The 18,170-nt window shown below is 39.4% G+C and overlaps 1 protein-coding gene across 2 annotated transcripts; it reads left to right on the top strand.

Moving 5' to 3' along the window:
• The first annotated feature begins 175 nt into the window (after positions 1–175).
• On the top strand, positions 176–17,943 carry lmx1al (LIM homeobox transcription factor 1, alpha-like). 2 transcript variants are annotated; one of them, XM_029436887.1, is made up of 9 exons: positions 176–808; positions 2,773–2,861; positions 3,558–3,747; positions 13,820–14,052; positions 14,800–14,963; positions 15,117–15,167; positions 15,309–15,429; positions 15,538–15,693; positions 16,288–17,943. In XM_029436887.1, exons 1-9 carry the CDS (start codon positions 765–767, stop codon positions 16,443–16,445), a joined length of 1,206 nt encoding a protein of 401 aa, XP_029292747.1. In that variant the 5' UTR covers positions 176–764; the 3' UTR covers positions 16,446–17,943. The 2 variants fall into 2 exon arrangements, with proteins under 2 accessions (XP_029292747.1, XP_029292746.1); XM_029436886.1 differs by having other exon boundaries at positions 180–808; positions 15,117–15,194.
• Positions 17,944–18,170: the final 227 nt, after the last annotated feature.

The raw sequence follows: 18,170 nt of genomic DNA, 5'->3' as shown, positions 1-18,170 counted from the left end.
ATCTTAGTTTCATGCACCTTTCTTGTTTTTACACAAGGGGGCGGTCTTCTCCCAGTGTTTGGGGAAAACATGCCAGACACAAGCGCAGAAGGGCAATAAATCAGTTATTTCTAATTACATGTTTTGAGATGTCACTTTTCCTACTTTCACATTAGCCTTTTTCATCCATAGACCTGTTTCAGTTTATATGGTAATGACATATAAAGTGAGGCAACATTTTCTAATGTCTAGAAGGAATCATGGTTGTCTATAACTCTTCTCTTCTTCATTTGCCTTTGTCTTTTCGATAATAGGCTCTTTCTCCAGAATCAGGACAGTTTAAGCATGTAATAACATTTTTTAACGTAATTATAGATTCCAGTTTCCCCTGTGGAGGGAGATGAATGTCTCACCGCAAGTCTTTTCACGTATCAACTGCGCCCTGCAAAGTCTTCGTCTAACCTTGAACACAAATGCAAAAGATCATCCTCGTCTGAGTTATCAATAGGCTGCATCATCGCTCATCTTCCCCTCATCATCTTCCGCACCTTCTCCCTCCCTCCTTGTCTGTCCATCTCCTCCCTCTGCGCCTTTTTACGCACAAAACAAGTCAGAGCGCACACACGGCTGGCGGTGAAAACGGGAGAGACAATAGACACTAGTTTGGGTCATCATGGTATTTGGATTTTTACCGTAGGCAACATGCGCGCCGGACTGTGAGATACAGGTGAACAATCTGTGAACGCGTCTGTTCATTTACTGGCCGAAAGTTTCTCCAGGTTTTAATGTTGCCAACCGAGATTTCAGGAGGAGTGTGCTTCACCTCAAGGTAGGACTCCGTAACTCAAGAACAGGTTGTCAGACTTGTGATTTACAAATAATTGTATTGCTTGAATTCATCGGCTCCTTGTTCCTGCAGCAGCTCTTGCGTAGCGCTAACATTATTTTGTGTTTTTAAAAGTGCTCAGGTAAAACATAAGAAGTCACAGTGACCTTGCTATCCGATAAATTATGTTCTTTGATTTGGTTTGTTAATCCAGACAAATTGAAGAGAACCGATTTTATTACAGGTTGGGTTTCAGCTGGTGGTTCAGTTTTAGATAGCTGCTTTGGAAATTGTCTGACGCTTATCGTGGATAATATTTCATTATCACATTAGTTTACACACAGTTTTATGAGTAATATCATCAATGTGTTGGACCAAAAAGACGCATAACAACTCAACTTTGTCTTTTTACTTTTCATAGCACGAGGGTAATGTGGCAATTTCAACAGATTTTCAAATTAAACTATCATAACAAACATATTTCGTCTGCTTGTTGTCATATTAATTCCTGAGCACAAACAATTTGGTCACTACCTTTAAAACGAGGAAAGCTTCTTACTGTGTCTTTCGCTGTGCGCTTTGACATCAACTTTATAGAACAATTTATTGATCCTATTGATCCTCATATGATATGGCAATTATGTTTCCTTTAATTATAGCTCCAGGTGACCTGCAGCAAAGTTAATTAAATATTTTTGAAAATGTTATTCAGGTATTCATAATCTGACTGTCAGGCTGTTAGTCTCAACATGTAATTATCGATGCATTACAAACATAAATCAGTAATGTGTTCAACCCGCAGTTAGGCAAAACATCAAATCAGAATAGCTGTATTTACATAATTCATTTTGTTTTATTTTATTGCTTCATTTTCTGTGGCAATGCGGCAATTAGCCTGCACGATGTTCAATAGCCTATTCTGTATTTACTGGGTTTTACTTTCCAAGCCTCGCAAAAGTAATTGTATTATAACAATTAAGATTCTTTACAAATATCAAACAAAAAATATTAACATAATTTAATATTTAATTGGAACATAGACTATAAATATTATGATAGACCTATTAATTTAGCGAGCCTAATAAAATAAATACCACATAGTCTGATAAGGCCACAGTAAATAATCAACAATAAAGTGCCTGAAGAGAAATTAAAGACCGTTTTTGTTTCCTCAGCCAATTTATTGTTCTCTGGATTTGTTGACTTTTAAAGAGAACTTTGTAGGATAGAAAATGCCGTCAGCGTCTTTTAGTGCTTATGCAATATTCCATTTTGTCACATTATGAAACTATGTCAAATCAGAACAACAACCTGAAACCTGAAAACTTGTTTACCGTAATTTTTTTGAGAAAACTTGAAAATGTACATATTTTCAAAATAATTTAAACAAATTTATGTTGTTTAAAATTACACTTGGATTACTTAAAATGAAATGTAAAATAGCCTATATATGAGAACGTACTTTTCACAATTGCATATATATCCTCTTTTTTTTTGTTACATTTTTGCTTATTATGTTGAGTGATATTTAAAGGCTGACATTCATTTTGAAAATACCAGATAACAAGATTTAGGGCCCTAAAGTAGGCTATAACCTATAGGCTATTATTAACCAGAAATAAAGATACCATAATTGGCTGAACTTTGAGGATCATAAGTAGCCTAATTCCTTTTATTTTTATTTTTATCAACTCTTCAGAAATGTATATCTCGATTTTTATGTTTTTCATTTTTTATCAATGTTTAATAGAAGATAAAGATTAAATCCGAGGTGTGTGTGTGCGGATGCAGTCTAACTTTGGATCTATATTGTGGTAACTTAAGTGTCTCGTTTACATAATCTGCGTGCATCGGCCTACAATTTGTCTCAATATTTACCTTATTTTTCAAATGGGTTTACTGTAGTGGTTCTGCTGATATTTTAGAGAGAAATAAAAAGAAAATGGTGCATTTTTCACTTTCTGTAGCGATCACATTGAGGGAAGGAGAGAAGGGATGAAAACAGAGGAAAGCCCGCAACCCTGTCAGCAGCAGCCTCCATCCTCAACGCCTTTTGGTGAGTTAACTGAACATGTGCCACATAAGGCCCAAACGAAAAACTCGTAATGAAACGTTAAATATTATCACCATAGAAAAATATTATCAGAATATCAAGGCTCGTCATAAACTTAGACCTACTATTTATGAATATTATAAAGACTAGAAGGAAGAAATACCTATAACACAGACTATCATCACAATTAAGTTCAATGCAACCTCGCTATTGAGTATAATGTAATATACAACATATATATATATATATATATATATATATATATATATATATATATATATATATATATATATATATATATATAATACCTATTGGAAAATGGTGTGTCTATTAGGAGAAAATATGCAAGTATGATAAAACCACACACACACAATGCAATTTAATCATCCAATATGAATGAAAACATTGAACATGATTTTTTTCTTAAGGATACAGTAAACTACTAGTACACAACAATATCTACATTTTTTATTTCCCAAATTATTAAAAACATTTTTTAAATTAATGCTCTTGAGACATCTTAAAACTTGAGGTCAAAAAGTCGTATCAAAAAGTGGGGTTTGAGGGAAATTTGAAGGGAGTCAACATCCTCTTATGGGGTGGGGTTGCATTGGGGAGACTTGGACTCATGACCCCATTATTTTAAATATTCGGCCCTCCCTCTGTCTCTCTATCCACGCACTGATATGCTCATTCCAGGTCCGGAGTACAGGGGAGGGGGAGAGGTGTGCGCGGGCTGCGAGTCTCCAATCGCCGACCGCTTCCTACTGCGCGTGAACGAGCGCTCCTGGCACGAGACCTGCGTCAAGTGCGCCGTGTGTTTGAGCGCACTCACCGGGACCTGTTACTGCAGGGACCGCCTGCTGTACTGCAAACACGACTATGAAAAGTAAGAGCACACACACACACACACACACACACACACACACACACACACACACACACACACACACACACACACACACACACACACACAATGAAGTAGGGTTCACTGTTTGCTTTACACACACACACACACACACACACACACACACACACACACACACACACACACACACACACACACACACACTGAAGTAGGGTTCACTGTTTGTTTTTGCTCCATTGATTGCGTGGGAGAGTCGGTGGAAGAAGTACTCGAACCCTCTACTTAAAGTAACAATGCGATAAAAGCAGCATACTCATGCTCTCCGATCAGTTAAAGGACCATATGCTTATCTACAGGTTGAGAAAACGAGGGAGTTCATGAAGTTTGGAGCTGCATACTAGGCTACATCTATATTTGCAGGGTTTTTGTTGCAATAAACTCTTGATCTGCAAATAAATAATAAACTACCTCTCTATATTTGGATAGCTGGCTAAGTTTTATTGGCAGCAATTTTATTGTTTATTAGGTTTATAATTCTAGTATTGTGGTTAGCTTGTTCTAGTAACACACAAATAAACAGGAAAAAATTTGTGAAACAGGTGAAAATACTGATACTCAAAGACATAACCCTAACCCGAACAAAAGCTTTTCCCAAACAAGTAAGCATACACAGTGCAAATTAATTAAGGTGTCAAGAAAGGTTAAGTGTTTGCAGTGTTACAAATGACTTTTATACGAGTCAGTCTAAATATTGCACAGGTCTGATTAAAAAAACATAAATGCATCTTTAATAACTTAGAACAGACGTCTAGCTGGAAATTATAAAGTAGGCAATATGAGTTTTCTACTTATGATTGTTTGGTAAAACTTTGAGGACATTTAAGAAAATAACAATACCCGCCTTACCAAATTATATGACAAAACGTACTTTGTATTGTAAGTTGATGTTCAGTCGTACAAGTACGTTATTAAAACAGGAGGGATGTGTGTAAAGGCTTTGCTCAAACCTACGTACCGTCATTTAAAAGTTGTAATCAATATTTCCAACATTGTGGGTGTCAGGTTAAAGTATAAAAAATTGTCTCTACAATTCATGGACATTTTTAGAAATTTAAATTTTATTTCAATTGTACCGACATAAAGCCTAACAATTACATTTTAAAATTTTACTAAGTGAAAGTACAGGTATAGCTAAAATTAAGTTCTGTAAGACATTGATATAGAATATATGGTGTTGACAGACAGTGTGTAAAATGTTTCATCCATCTGTGAGGCCACTTAATGGGATTTGAGGGACTATGAAGGTTTCAAATGAATAACTGGAGGTTCTTGGCACGTAATACAGAGTTCTTATGTGGAGAAACTTATAAGCCCCAGAGTTATAGTTATGGATCTGATTATAGGCCAATCCCCATATGGTTTATGTCTACAATCTCATTTGAATGAACAGCACTTAATAATGATATTTCATGCTCCAGTAATGCAATCAATGCCTGGACATACTGCAAAGCAAAACAATAACGCACAGTTAATTTTGCTTCGTAAATTATAAATGCTTTTTGTTTGGTGATTCAGCTTTTGAAGCCATACCATGTGTATGTGTGTTTGTGTGTTTGGTGTGTGCCGCGGTCAGTGGGTGTGCCTGTGGTGGGAGCTCCAGGGGTAGACAGCTGAAGGACGAGCCTGTAGCTTGTTATCATTGTTTTGAAAAGTGTCAGACGGCATCCAGCAGCAGAGACTCTCCCACTGTACCTGACATCTGGAGGAGAGAGAGACAGAGAGCGAGAGAGAGAGAGAGAGAGAGAGAGAGAGAGACAGAGAGAGAGACAGAGACAGAGAGCGAGAGAGAGGAACTAGCTGATGAAAGTCCTATTGTGTGACGTTTATCTGGAAAAATGAGTGGGAAACGTGGAGGCAATAGCTTATCATACATGTTTTCAATTTTCAGTGATGGAATGAAAAAACGTATTTGCTCCCCATGTGTAATGACTGTAATTGTAGATCCAAATTAATAGTCAGCGGCTCATTCACTATGGTGTTGATTTAGTCCCCTATACATTGCATATGGATAGTTGCCTTGTTGTGTGAGTCAGTGCCAGACTTGGCACACAGTACTGCCTGTGACCTTCAGCAGATCAGCAACAATGTCTTCTTGTTTTCCCTGCAGTCTGTCAATCAGCGCCTTACACTACTACCCGCCCCCCCCCCCCCCCCCCCCCAACACACACCACCCCCCCATCTGGAGCAGGTGTGTGCATTGTAACAGATATTGGAATTTGGAACGTGCATAAAAAATGTACATACAATTATTAGGGGATGCTTATTTTTCTTTTAACCGTCTGCTTGTAGCTTGGTGTCTATACACATTGATTGTCAAGTACTTTTATGTTTGGATTAAATGTTTAGATGCACGGTAAAACAAGATCTTCCAGATTTTTCTTGCGCATACTCGGCTTTTTCCATCTCAACTTCATCTGGCTTGTCCAAATATTTTTTAATTTATCCTTTGTTTTGATTACATCACGCCGCACACACTGACAGGCAGACCTATGCATTTGTTTGCATGTGCTTGTTTTCTGTAGTTAGTATTCAGAAAAGAAGATGGTGGAATAGAAATAAATACACAATGTTTTTGGGGAGATATATCTGAATGTTTTATAATTAATTTATTCTGCTGAGGTGAAAAAAAGAAATGCATGTAGATGTCTATCAATTCAAATGAGAAATCTAATTTTGAAATGTGACCCATCCCCCACCCCGATTCATCTGGGCTGAACTGCCTTCGAGGCAAAAGTTTTTCAACATTTGCATGTTTAATGTTTTCAAAGGATATTGTGCTTCAACATGATTTTCAATTGATCACCGTGATGCTCAATGTCGATCCAAATATTCGAGCACTGTATTTAACTTTATAAAATAAAGGTTCCGTTGTGAGCTGTGAGTCACATTCAAGTTCTGTCCCTGAAAGGTCTTATAATAAATTAGTGCTCACATTACTACCACTCATCATCTATGTAATAAAACAGCAGGTATGCCTTCAGTTTCGAGATTCCCTGGTCTCAATCTGTTATGGAAATGAGGGGATTTAGACACAATAAACACAAGTACATCTTGTGGATTTTTCTTGTGGATTTATTTTTGTTTTGAAACCTCAAGAAATTCTCTGGAACTCCATCCTGTTATGGGCAGATGTTCAGCATGAGGCTTTAGAATAATTTTGTGCAAGGCTTCCCACTTCACTCTAAATTCCCATCAGGATGCTTTTAATGCACTGGTGCAATGCATAATTTTTACCGGCTAAATGGGCAGAATAATAAAAAATCTAGATGGATAACATTTACTACATCCAAAACAGGAAGTCTGAGTAGTAGTGAGTGACATTATTCTAAAGATTTAAATGAACTTAGGTGTAAATTCGGTCTCTAAGTCAATATTAATTATGTATAATAAATGTGTTTTGAATAAATGTTACAGAATGATTAAATATCATTCTGATTAAAAATAAGACAATGAAACCATCTGATTAGCAGACGGGCATGAATGAATATTGTTTACCATCCTCAGTATCCTAAACACACTTTTTTACAGTTACATTATCTATTACACACCGGCTCGACATTATGGTTTCTTGCCAAACTGAGCAGTATAAGGCCAGTGTTTCCTGGTCAATAGTGCTGAGCCCAGACAGAATGGAGGGTAGTCTGGCTGTGCGGAGCCTGCGAGCTCCCTTGTAAGCCCCATAAAGGTAGCTTCAGCCCTGTGAAAAACAGGTCACCGGGGTGGATATTCACTAAACCTTGAGTTTAATACTTCACTCTGTGGGGTGGAGGGCACTGAGACTACATCTAGGTCTACAAACGCTGTCTTTGCAGACAGAGAGAGGGAGACCCTGCCGCCAAAGTTATGCAATCTTCCTCTGCTGACCAGGTAGCTATATCTGAGTCTAACACTGACGGCCTGACAGAGTATCCTCTCAAGTTACGATGCATTTATGTGAGTGAACTTCTGAATCTTGCTGCTCTAAAACACAGAGGCAGAGGATAGATACTGCATCTTCTACCCCCATTCTCCTCTCCATACCCCCACCCCAGCCACCGTTTCTCTCCCTGTCTCTCTATCCGTTACCTCGTTCATCACTGTCTGCTTTGTAATAATATTTCTCTATTCCAAATCTCATTTCCTTCTCGTTGAGATTGATGGCAGTGATGACACCAAACAGTTTATCTCCCCGTTTATCCCTTGTTTTCTCTTAATCGCCTCCCCTCCCTTAGCGCCTCTTTGTGTCTCGGGATGGGAATGGGAGGAGGTGGTGGGGAGGCTGATTGGGTACAGTGCTAATTACCCAGCATTCTGTGGCTGTCCTGTGATGACAGTCCTGACACTAGGCTGCAGGGAAATACTATTAGAGAGAATTATGCAACGATACGTCAGAAGGACAACAAGCTCTTATCCCCCGCAGCTAGCGCCTCAACTCTGGTTAATAAGTCAATGCTTTAATAATAAGTTACTTTAAATATAAAAGTCAGAATATGGAAACTGTCCCCCTTTTAAAAGGTCTGTTCAACAAAATAAAATACAATACAAACACACAATTATCTTCGTTATTTTAGTTGTCAAACCATTTGTCTCCAAAATTGGAGAGGAGGTGATTGAAATTTGTGGATTTGAGGTGCTCACAGCAATGAAACATTACATTTAAAAATGACATTAAATATTTTTTAAATAGCCTGAAAGTAATATATTTTCAGAAACAAAAGTCATGTTTAGGATGACAGCAAAAATCTCAGAAATTCCCAAAATTTGGGCAAATGAAACCAAAACTATCTGCATTGCTAGAAATCATTAGAGGCAAGTAAGAAAATATATTTTTTTCCGCAAGTGGAAGGAAAGTTTGTGGTTCAGTGTTGGTTTAGGTGAATCGTGGCTGCACTGATTGACAGGACTGTACTGTATATATAAATCCCAGTGAAAGGCTACAGATAATACATGCATGTGCTTCTGAAATGTGCAAACACTACTCCCCTACAACAGAAGTCTTACACAGGCTAAACCTGCAGCTCAACACTTGATGAATGGAGGTGTGCCGGAGAAAAGTAAAGTGGGGATGTGGGAGTTTTTGATGATGTGCTGTTGAAGAACAGTAAGATGTTATGGTGTAAATAAAAGAACATCAGAGATAAATCTCGATGATGGAGAAAAGGTTCTAAGATTTTTAGGAAGGGATGCAGCCTCAGATTTTAGTCTGGGTCCATGTATGTGTGTGAGGAGGGGGTGATATTGCCACTGTTTTTGCATAATGTGAGATGAGACCCCATCATCTTTCCTCCCCCACAACAATTTTATAACAGACAGCTAATAAATGTTTCATGGCAGAACAAGCTGCTCGCCTTGGCTTTATTAAATCTGAGATAATAAAAGCAGAGAGGGAGAGGAAAAAAGAGAGAGAGAATAGGGGGTCGCACCAGAGAGGGAGAGATAGGGAGATCGGCGTAGACTTTTCTCAAATCGACCGGCTGTATCTCCTGTTTCTGGGGCAACGGGCCCCGCTGTCCCCCGCCACCCCCTCCCCGCTGCTTCCCACTCCGCCAGAGACAGACAGGAAATGAGAAACGGGCAGACAGGATATTGCGTTCTGGTGGCCTGGGGATTAACTGTTTTATCTAAACTAACACACACACACACACACACACACTCCCACTCACTCACGCACACAAACGCACATCTATATCCTCACACATAGCATTCATTCTTGGTAGCATCAGGTGTAGATCGCACACACCCAGAGACACATATCATGCAGATCATGCACGTCATGCAAGTTTTTTGTTGTTACTTCACACAGGTACATTACATTAGGTCTTGAATATTACAGGCATCAGTACTGCTTTCATGTAGAGCTGGTCTTATTACCAGTGTGAGCGATTTACAGTGAGCGTCATGACATGTAACTTTATAACTGTGAGATTGGCTGAGGGTTTGTGCAGAAATGCCTTTAAAGTTGTATTTCATACTACAGGCCCTCGTGGTCATTAGATAACAACCATTAAATAGCTTTTATACATTTTGAAGAGTGTTCATTGAGCAAGAAGACGGCTTATGATGTTACTTTATTGATGCATGGATGGATACGGTGCTCAAATGACAGCATCTGTCAGTGTTTTATTGATGTTTGTACCCAGGCACCTTATCTGTGTTTACACAAACTGTGCATATTTGTGTTTATGTGTGCATGTGACTGTATATATACCCATGTCTGTTTGTGTGTGTGTGTGTGTGTGTGTGTGTGTGTGTGTGTGTGTGTGTGTGTGTGTGTGTGTGTTTGTGCATGTGTGTGTGTGTGTTCGTGCGTGCGTGCGCGCGTGTGTGTGTGTGTGTGTGTGTGTGTGTGTGTGTGTGTGTGTGTGTGTGTGTGTGAGACTCTACTGTATATATATACTTATGTGTGTATTTGTGCGAGTGAGTGTGAGTGAGTGAGTGGTGGCAGGGGTAGCGAGTATCGTGGGGAATGCTGGGAGATTTTAATAACACAGAAGCAGTGCAGGGAGATTTAATAAAAGGAGATGATGTGATTACTGAACCCTGGCTCTGAGCCATTTTGCTTCACAGAGCAATATCCGCCGAAAGTGCACGCACGCACACACATCCACACACACACACACACACACACACACACACACACACACACACACACACACACACACACACTATTACACACACATCTAAGAAATGGATACTGAACAGAATACAACTTAAAAGTAAGATTGTTACATATCATTTGTTCTTTTTGTATTTAACACATGAATCATTGGATGTACCTTCATTTTCAGGGAATGTGTAAACATCCATTTGCGTTACACACATGGTCATTCTGAGCACATAACGTATGGGGGAATCACAAGCAAGTACAAGAATACTTTATTTAGAGACAGAAATGCATCTTAAACTACAGGTTAGGATTCAAAACGAGTGACAGTGGTAGATCTTTGGTGAGCCACGGCTTCAGAGTGAAGCTTTAATCTATCCAAGTTCTTCTGGGCTCGCTTACACACAACTGATCCAATAGTGCAATGCGAGGCACTCCAAACCTAGAATTAGTATAAACAAACCCGTACCTATATAAATATTCATCAATTATGAAAGCAAGCACAACAACTGTAATCGCTCTAAGACACATACATATTTATGGAATGATTGTGTTGTGGTCCACACAATGTCGCGCTTGTCAGAGCTCACAGGCAAAACAATGCCACATGACACAGCTTAGGGAGATGATGAAGATTCTGTTATTCTGTTTGTATGCCTAGGATCTACAAAAAAGCAAGAATGAAAGGGGCTGATTATAACCATCCAATACTCACAGCACATCACCTTTTTCTGCCTCTCTGCATTTGATCTCATAATCAGTGAGCTTGTAATTAGTTGTGCCCTCTAACTCCTCAGAAATCCACAGCACTAAACATAAAAGTGCCCACAGCCAAAGTTCCTGAGGTTTTGTACATCACAAGCTCATAAGCAAACAGTCTTCTGTCTGCAGTTACACTTCCCTTATTTGTAATTCTGTACATATCATGAATATTACATACATCACTTCATTAAAGGAATCCAAATATCTTTACTGATAGATTTGTTCACAGCTTTTCATTTCATTTTAATTTTTTTAATCACGGAAATTGAAATGCAAGAAAATACTTTCTCTGTATTATAGTCAGTATCATGCAAATATTCTTCCCCCCACTGATTCCTGATTAGTGATATCCAAACTTTAAAAATCACGTTTTTATTGTGGTTCAATAACATAATCAAACTGGATTGTCTTAAACTTTTTAAATTTAATTTAACCATACGTATTCTGCTGTAACCACAAGATATAGCAAAGTGCAAATGCCTGTTTATATGACAAGGATGACACATTACGAAAACAAAAATACATTTTTGCTTTAACCAGTTTGTCAAAATATATAAAATATTAAAAAGATATGAAATATATTTTCTAAAATCTCTGAATCAAAGATATCTATATAGAAAGTTATTTGATTTAAATCATTCAGATACACAAACATGTAATTCCACCAAAAACTAAGTGTGTATAAATTTGGTGTGGAACCTAAATATACCTTGTTCATGTGGCTGTTCTTTCACCATCACGTCCATAGTGATTTATTGGAAGCTACACCCTGGTCAGGGCCAGTGTGAATGATACTTCTATTAGAGGGATTAGACTGATCTACTTACAGACCCCCCTCTGTGGCAGTTGCCCCAAGTTGCCTTCATTTGCCATGTTGAGTAAATTCCTGCCGTGCTGTGTACACCCCGATTAGGGAGTGTGGGACTTAACCACCAACATCATCAGTCTTATGTCAAGCAATCCTGTGACAATTCTTTTTTGTTGTATTTTGTTCACAGTGAAAGGAAGCATTTAAGGTGTTGCAGTGCTGTTTGTCTGCTACACACAGCAGGGTGGAGATTGCTCTCCTTTGTGGAATATGCGTTAAAGTCCATTTTGATTAACAAGGTTTTTGTAGATATTTTACGGTAGAGGCATCTCTCTAAAATGCAATGCACTGTTTCTATAGCAGGAAAGGTTGAGCAACCTTTGGTTAATCACAAGTTTCTGCCACACTAGAGCTGTGCAGGGCTGTTTGGAGACCCTTGTGTTTGTGTTATGATGTTAAGTTAGCGACACTGTCATTTGGGGAGCGTTTGGCAGATGGATTGAGAAAGATTAGCCGTAGCAGCTGCGTTTGGGACAGAATCACAGATTAGGAGCTCTAATGTGCAGAACCTGGCTCCTTCTTTACACTCCAGATTTGGGCAGCAACACCTTCCTATCACTCAGTCAGGGAGCGTCAACACTTCTGCCTTCGTCCCTTCCTCCCCCCGCTCCCTCTCCTCTCATCCTCCCTTCCCTCTTGTCCAGGTTTGTGTTTTGTTCTTGGTGCTATTTCTGCATCCACTGACCTTTCTCTTTCTTACACCCATGCTCTGACTATGTAATAACTCATCCTGTTATATTCTATAAGAGATATTCTAGTGATGAAGCATATCTGTCCTGATAGCAGGTTGTACCAAGGCATGATCATGGGTGATAGTGGGTAACTAGTCAAAAATCAGACTAGGTATACTGATACTCAGTGGGTGGGTGTGTGCAAATGTCTGTCTACATGCCTGTGTGTGCGCATGCATGTGTGTGTGTCTATGTTTGTGTGTGTAAGTGTGTTTTAGTGTGCATAAGTGAGAGGAGAGAGATTAACCCCATGCTATCCCCAATCCCTGGTTATGAGTTTACAGCGTCTGTCTGGCCATCGCACTGTTTAAACAACAATCTAATTAATCCTGTCTTTATTAGTTTCAGTGAACTGGGGAGGCAGGCTGGGAGGGCGTGAGGGAGAACTGGGAATGCTGGCAGAAAATACTTGGGAGGGAGGGGGAGGAAACCAAGTGCGAGAGCAGGGATTTGAGAGGAATTTAATGGCAGAGACTTAGGCCCTTTGAATGGAAATAGGGATGTGAAGAGATGGTGAGGCAGGAGAGAAATTGAAGGGTTATAACATCTCACAGGAGGAGAGATAGAGGGAGACAAAAGGAGGAAAGTGGTCATGAGGAAAAGCAATGGACACAAGAAAGACTCTGTATTAAGCTTTATTCATAGAGTTAAATAAGTACTTTAAGATTGTGAGGGTGATATAGATAGACTGTAGTTTACCCAATTAAACAGATCTCCACATTTAAGGATTTAAAAGTGAACAACAGGCAGCTCTCTTATCAAAAGCTAACTACTGCCACCTACTGTAGCGAGGGAGAAAAGAAAATACAATCTAAAAATACAGACTACTGTAATTCCTCTCAGCAGATGTTCTCCTGGCTGCTCTGTGAATTGGGTAATGTTTATACGACCTTTAATTAAGAGACTATGCTAATCTCCAGTATCATTTAAGATGAAGGTAAAATGTGTCGGAGCTCGTTGCCTGTGCCTCCATCTTTAATTACCTCACCTTTCTTTTTCTGCACTCCTTAACTCCCATAATGCCATGTTTTACAGTTTATGTATCCTTCACATATAAGCCCATATGTTTGTCTTTCTGTGCACCACCAGGCTGTTTGTAAGGAAGTGCAGCGCCTGCCTGCAGGTAATTGGACGTTCGGAGCTGATAATGCGTGTGCTAGGCCAGGTGTACCACCTGGGCTGCTTCACTTGCTGTGAGTGTGAACGCCGGCTGCAAAGAGGTGATGAGTTTGTGCTGAAAGAAGGCCAGCTGCTCTGCCGCATGGACTATGAGAAGGAGAGAGAAATGTTGGCTGCTATAAGTCCCACACCAACTGAATCAGGTAAAGTAGGTTTGTTATAAGGCTGGACCACAATTAAATCAAATTGAAGTTCCGTGGCTTTTCTGAATCCATTTTCAAAAATGCTCTTTTTTTTACATTCATGCATTCAACATTTTATTCAGCACAGCGAATCTCAATCAAATTGCTCCACTGCAGATCAGTGAGCAGCTCCTGAAGGGAAAATGGGGGTTTAAGAGTCTCAAGCTGCTCCTTTGTTCACTAGGTAGTAAATATGTACATAGTGAACTGGATCTCAGACAGGCACTGAGAAGGTTATTGACTCAATGACCACTGCGACACTGAGTCAATGACGTACAACAGCACACCTTAATGGCAAAAGGTTAATAAAAATATATTTTTTTGTAAAAACTGTTTTAGACATGAAGCAGTAATAATATATCAAGACTTTTTAATAACGTTTTCGATGTCATCCATCATTTTCTGATAATGTACTTCTGTTTGAAGTGTCTTGACTTCTGATCAGTGGGGGTGGTCTACAAAGGTGCTCACTGGTTTTTACAGCTGAACCTTTAGTGTGCTGGAACAATTTTGCATAGAAACTCGAACACACTAGAAAACAGTTTTTCTAAGTTTATTACCTACATAACTAGAAACCAGTTCACAGTCCACAGACTTTTGCTCACAGTCAGCTTCAGTGTTAAATACTTACTTATTATTTAAGGAAGTAAGAAAATGTACCTTCTACGGGTTGTTCTGACTGTTTTGTTGTCCACTTACCTTGCTCAGTGAAAAGTGAGGATGAGGACGGTGGAGGAGGCTCTGGCGGGGGGAAAGGTGGTGAGGAAGGCAAGGAGCACAAGCGTTCAAAACGACCACGCACCATCTTGACCACTCAGCAGCGCCGTGCTTTCAAGGCCTCCTTTGAAGTGTCTGCTAAGCCTTGCCGCAAGGTGGGTGGACCGGCTTGTTTAATCAATTGAAATGTGTGCAGGAAAATACTCCCTTGCCTTGCGAACTTTATTGTTCTTTGTAAGTCTGCATAGCAATTAAACTCAATTTGTGTCTGAAAGTTTGTATTTAAATAACAATGAAAAATTCTGCAGGTGAGAGAGACACTGGCTGCTGAGACTGGACTGACAGTGCGTGTTGTGCAGGTGTGGTTTCAAAACCAGAGAGCCAAGGTTAGACTTAGTCTAGACTTAGACAAGGTTATACATTTTAAGAGGACATATGCTGTCTCACAGATCAGCACAAAGAGAAAATTCATACAGACAGTGTTTGTTTTTGTACCTTAGATGAAAAAGATAGCTCGCAGACAGCAGCAACAGCAGCAGCAGCAGCAGGAACAAGAGCAGCTGGGGGGGACCAGGAGAGGACCAAGTAGAGGGGGCCGCCAGAGCAATGACGACAGTGAGGGTAAGAGTTTAAAGTGCTCATGCATTATCAAAAGCAAGAAGAATAAACAAAGAACAGAAGAATAAACTATGAAATGGCATGAATAAAGTGATTCTCACCTCGACACAGACGGCTCTAGTACCCATGGTATGGATGGGATGCTGGTATATCCCTCTCTGCCCCGTCAGCAGCTACTCACTCTGGACCCCAACATCTACGGTGGAGAGCCATTTCGACATGGGCTCACACCGCCTCAGCTAAACAACGAGCAGCTCCACTCTTATGGTAAGTGAGGGGGTCGAAGCTGAAATTGTATAGTGGCAGCATGTGATATCAGCAAATATGGTATTGTTGTCCAAAGAATTGATATAATACTGTATCGTGATGAAACTTGTGATTTACACCCCTAGTCATGAGTAGTCAGAACCACAATTCAAGGTCATAGGATCATTTCACAAGTTATTTAGTCTAAAAACAGGAGTTACAGTAAATATCAGCCTTCTTCCAAACCTCTGAGTTTAATGGAGCCTTAGTAAAACTGATGCATTGCCCAATATATCTTCATTATTTTCTTAGATAATGTGCAGTGGGAGATAGCGAGGCAAACATTTAATATTTTACTCAAAAGAAGTGCATTAGCTCATAGGAGGATGTTTGAACGACATTTTTGCTTGTTTTCAGTTGTCAAGGTTGGGAGGTTGGGAGGATGTAAGGGAACGAAGGAGATTAAACTGCAGAGACTTACTCACTGTCTGTTTTGTCCGTTGAGTTTAGAGTAAAATGTGTGCCTAGTTTCATATTCTTCTCATATTCTTCTGTGCTCTCGGTGGTAATTAAAGACCGTTCCACTTCAGCAGTGCAAATTCTTTTTCACCGCAGACTCAGAGACAGTGTTCCATGACCTGGACAGCGATGGAAGTCTCGGTCACCTTGGAGACTGCCTCTTGGCAACAGGGGACGGCAGTCTCCTGCCAGGGCGAGTGGGAAACCCCATTGACCGCCTCTACTCCATGCAGAACTCCTACTTCACCTCCTGACCCTTATAAACTATCACCCTTCCCTCTCCTGTTCCACCTTTCACCTCGGAGATGCAGCTAATGGAGTCCGTCCATCAACATGCCTGTGGGACTACAGCCTACACCCAAACACACTTCTGAGCTTTTATCACAGGCCAAAATTATCACAAGCCAGGCATGTCATAATATCACTTTGCAGCAGATTAGCGTTATATTTCCACCATCTTTCCTTGATATGAATCACATGCTGGAAATACAGACACTGTAAATGTCCAAGGTATGTAAAAAGACCTCAATTTCTCTTGTTGTATTTATGTAATGTTCAATGAAACATGTTTCATGGCACTTTCCAACAAAAAAAACGACAAACAAAAGACACTTATCAAACACATTAATATGTATATCAAGATTTACAGACGATAATTGGTTGTTGAAAGTGAATTCATCAATCAAGTTACACGTATTTAGGAGTCTTGGCAGGCCTTACGAGCAGCTGAGAGTCTAAATTGAATTAGTATATTACATAATATTTTTTTGTTCTTTGACAGGACTAGTGATTAGTTATTGTACGTGAAAGACTGCAGCGTATACAATACTGTATATGGATTGGAGTACAATTTTGCTCTCAGGTTAGTGTGTATGATTATGTAACCTGAGCTATAACTCAGGATATTGTGCTGGATAGGATTACAATTTAACTTGCCCAGTGACTTCAAGGATATAGATTGTGAAGAGGAAGAAACTCTCCATGTAAAATGGTAATTTCAAACTACATTCTAAGTTTTTGATAATGCATGACAGGTATAATATGGACCAAAAAAATTAGCATTTAGACAACACTACAGGGTCATTTGAGGAGCCTTATGCGGAAACAGGGTTGTATAAGTGATTATTGCTTTAGCTTTCCATTCTCTTTTATAATGTAATCACTATGAAGCAGTGCAGTAAATGACAACCAATAGATCTATAAAGCCCAAAAGGTAGGACACTGGGCACATGATGATGTGCTCTCAAATGTAAATCGGAGGATGACTGTGTTACAATTAACTGTTGTAGTCAGTTTCTGTAATAATTTCTTTCTCAGACATCTCAAATTAGACGTTGTTAGGTAGATATTTTGTACCTTATTCTGTGATAATCAGCAAATATTTAAACTGTAGCATGGTATTTATGTGTCACAAAGTAGGTCTAAAGAAATAGCCTCCAAACTGAAGTTGGATAGCAAGTGCAGAAAGCATCAGGATCAGACTCAAAATGTGGTCCAGAATAAAATAGGATTAGGGTGATACTTGTGTCCTTTTAGGTGCCAGTGATCGGCTACAGCTTGTAACATTCTTTCATGACATTATGTTTGACTCTGATCTCTGACTCATGGTATTTTTACTGTGATATTTTTGTGAATGTAACTTATTTGTGCGGTATTAGGCGAGTTCCTATCTTACTTTTTTGTTCAGTGACTGCCAGGTGATGTGCTTTGAATGTAATGTTGCCATATCTTCAATACAATCTGCAGTTTCATCTTTGTAGTGCGCTTGCCTTATTTTCCTAAATATGATATATTATGATGCACTGATCACTTTCTCATCTGGTATAAACTGAAGATATTACACTTGAAAAGAAAGAAATCCCCTCCCCTTCAAAGCTTTAATAATTGAACCAGAAAATGTCTGTTCTGCTTAGTGGTCACAGGGCTCATAACTCAATATCCTCCCTCTGTCTCTCTCAGTAGTCCCGCTGATTAGAAAT

This window comes from Cottoperca gobio, chromosome 8, assembly GCF_900634415.1.
Source record: "Cottoperca gobio chromosome 8, fCotGob3.1, whole genome shotgun sequence".
Classification (NCBI taxonomy): Eukaryota; Metazoa; Chordata; class Actinopteri; order Perciformes; family Bovichtidae; genus Cottoperca; species Cottoperca gobio.
This window is presented reverse-complemented; position numbering and strand designations above follow the sequence as displayed.

Excerpts from the sequence above, each read along its gene's own strand:
- lmx1al (XM_029436886.1), top strand. The coding sequence starts at position 765 with ATGTTGCCAACCGAGATTTCAGGAGGAGTGTGCTTCACCTCAAG. Across the intron at positions 809-2,772 it reads GGAGTGTGCTTCACCTCAAG|CGATCACATTGAGGGAAGGA; the intron begins GTAGGACTCCGT and ends CACTTTCTGTAG. Across the intron at positions 2,862-3,557 it reads TCCATCCTCAACGCCTTTTG|GTCCGGAGTACAGGGGAGGG; the intron begins GTGAGTTAACTG and ends TGCTCATTCCAG.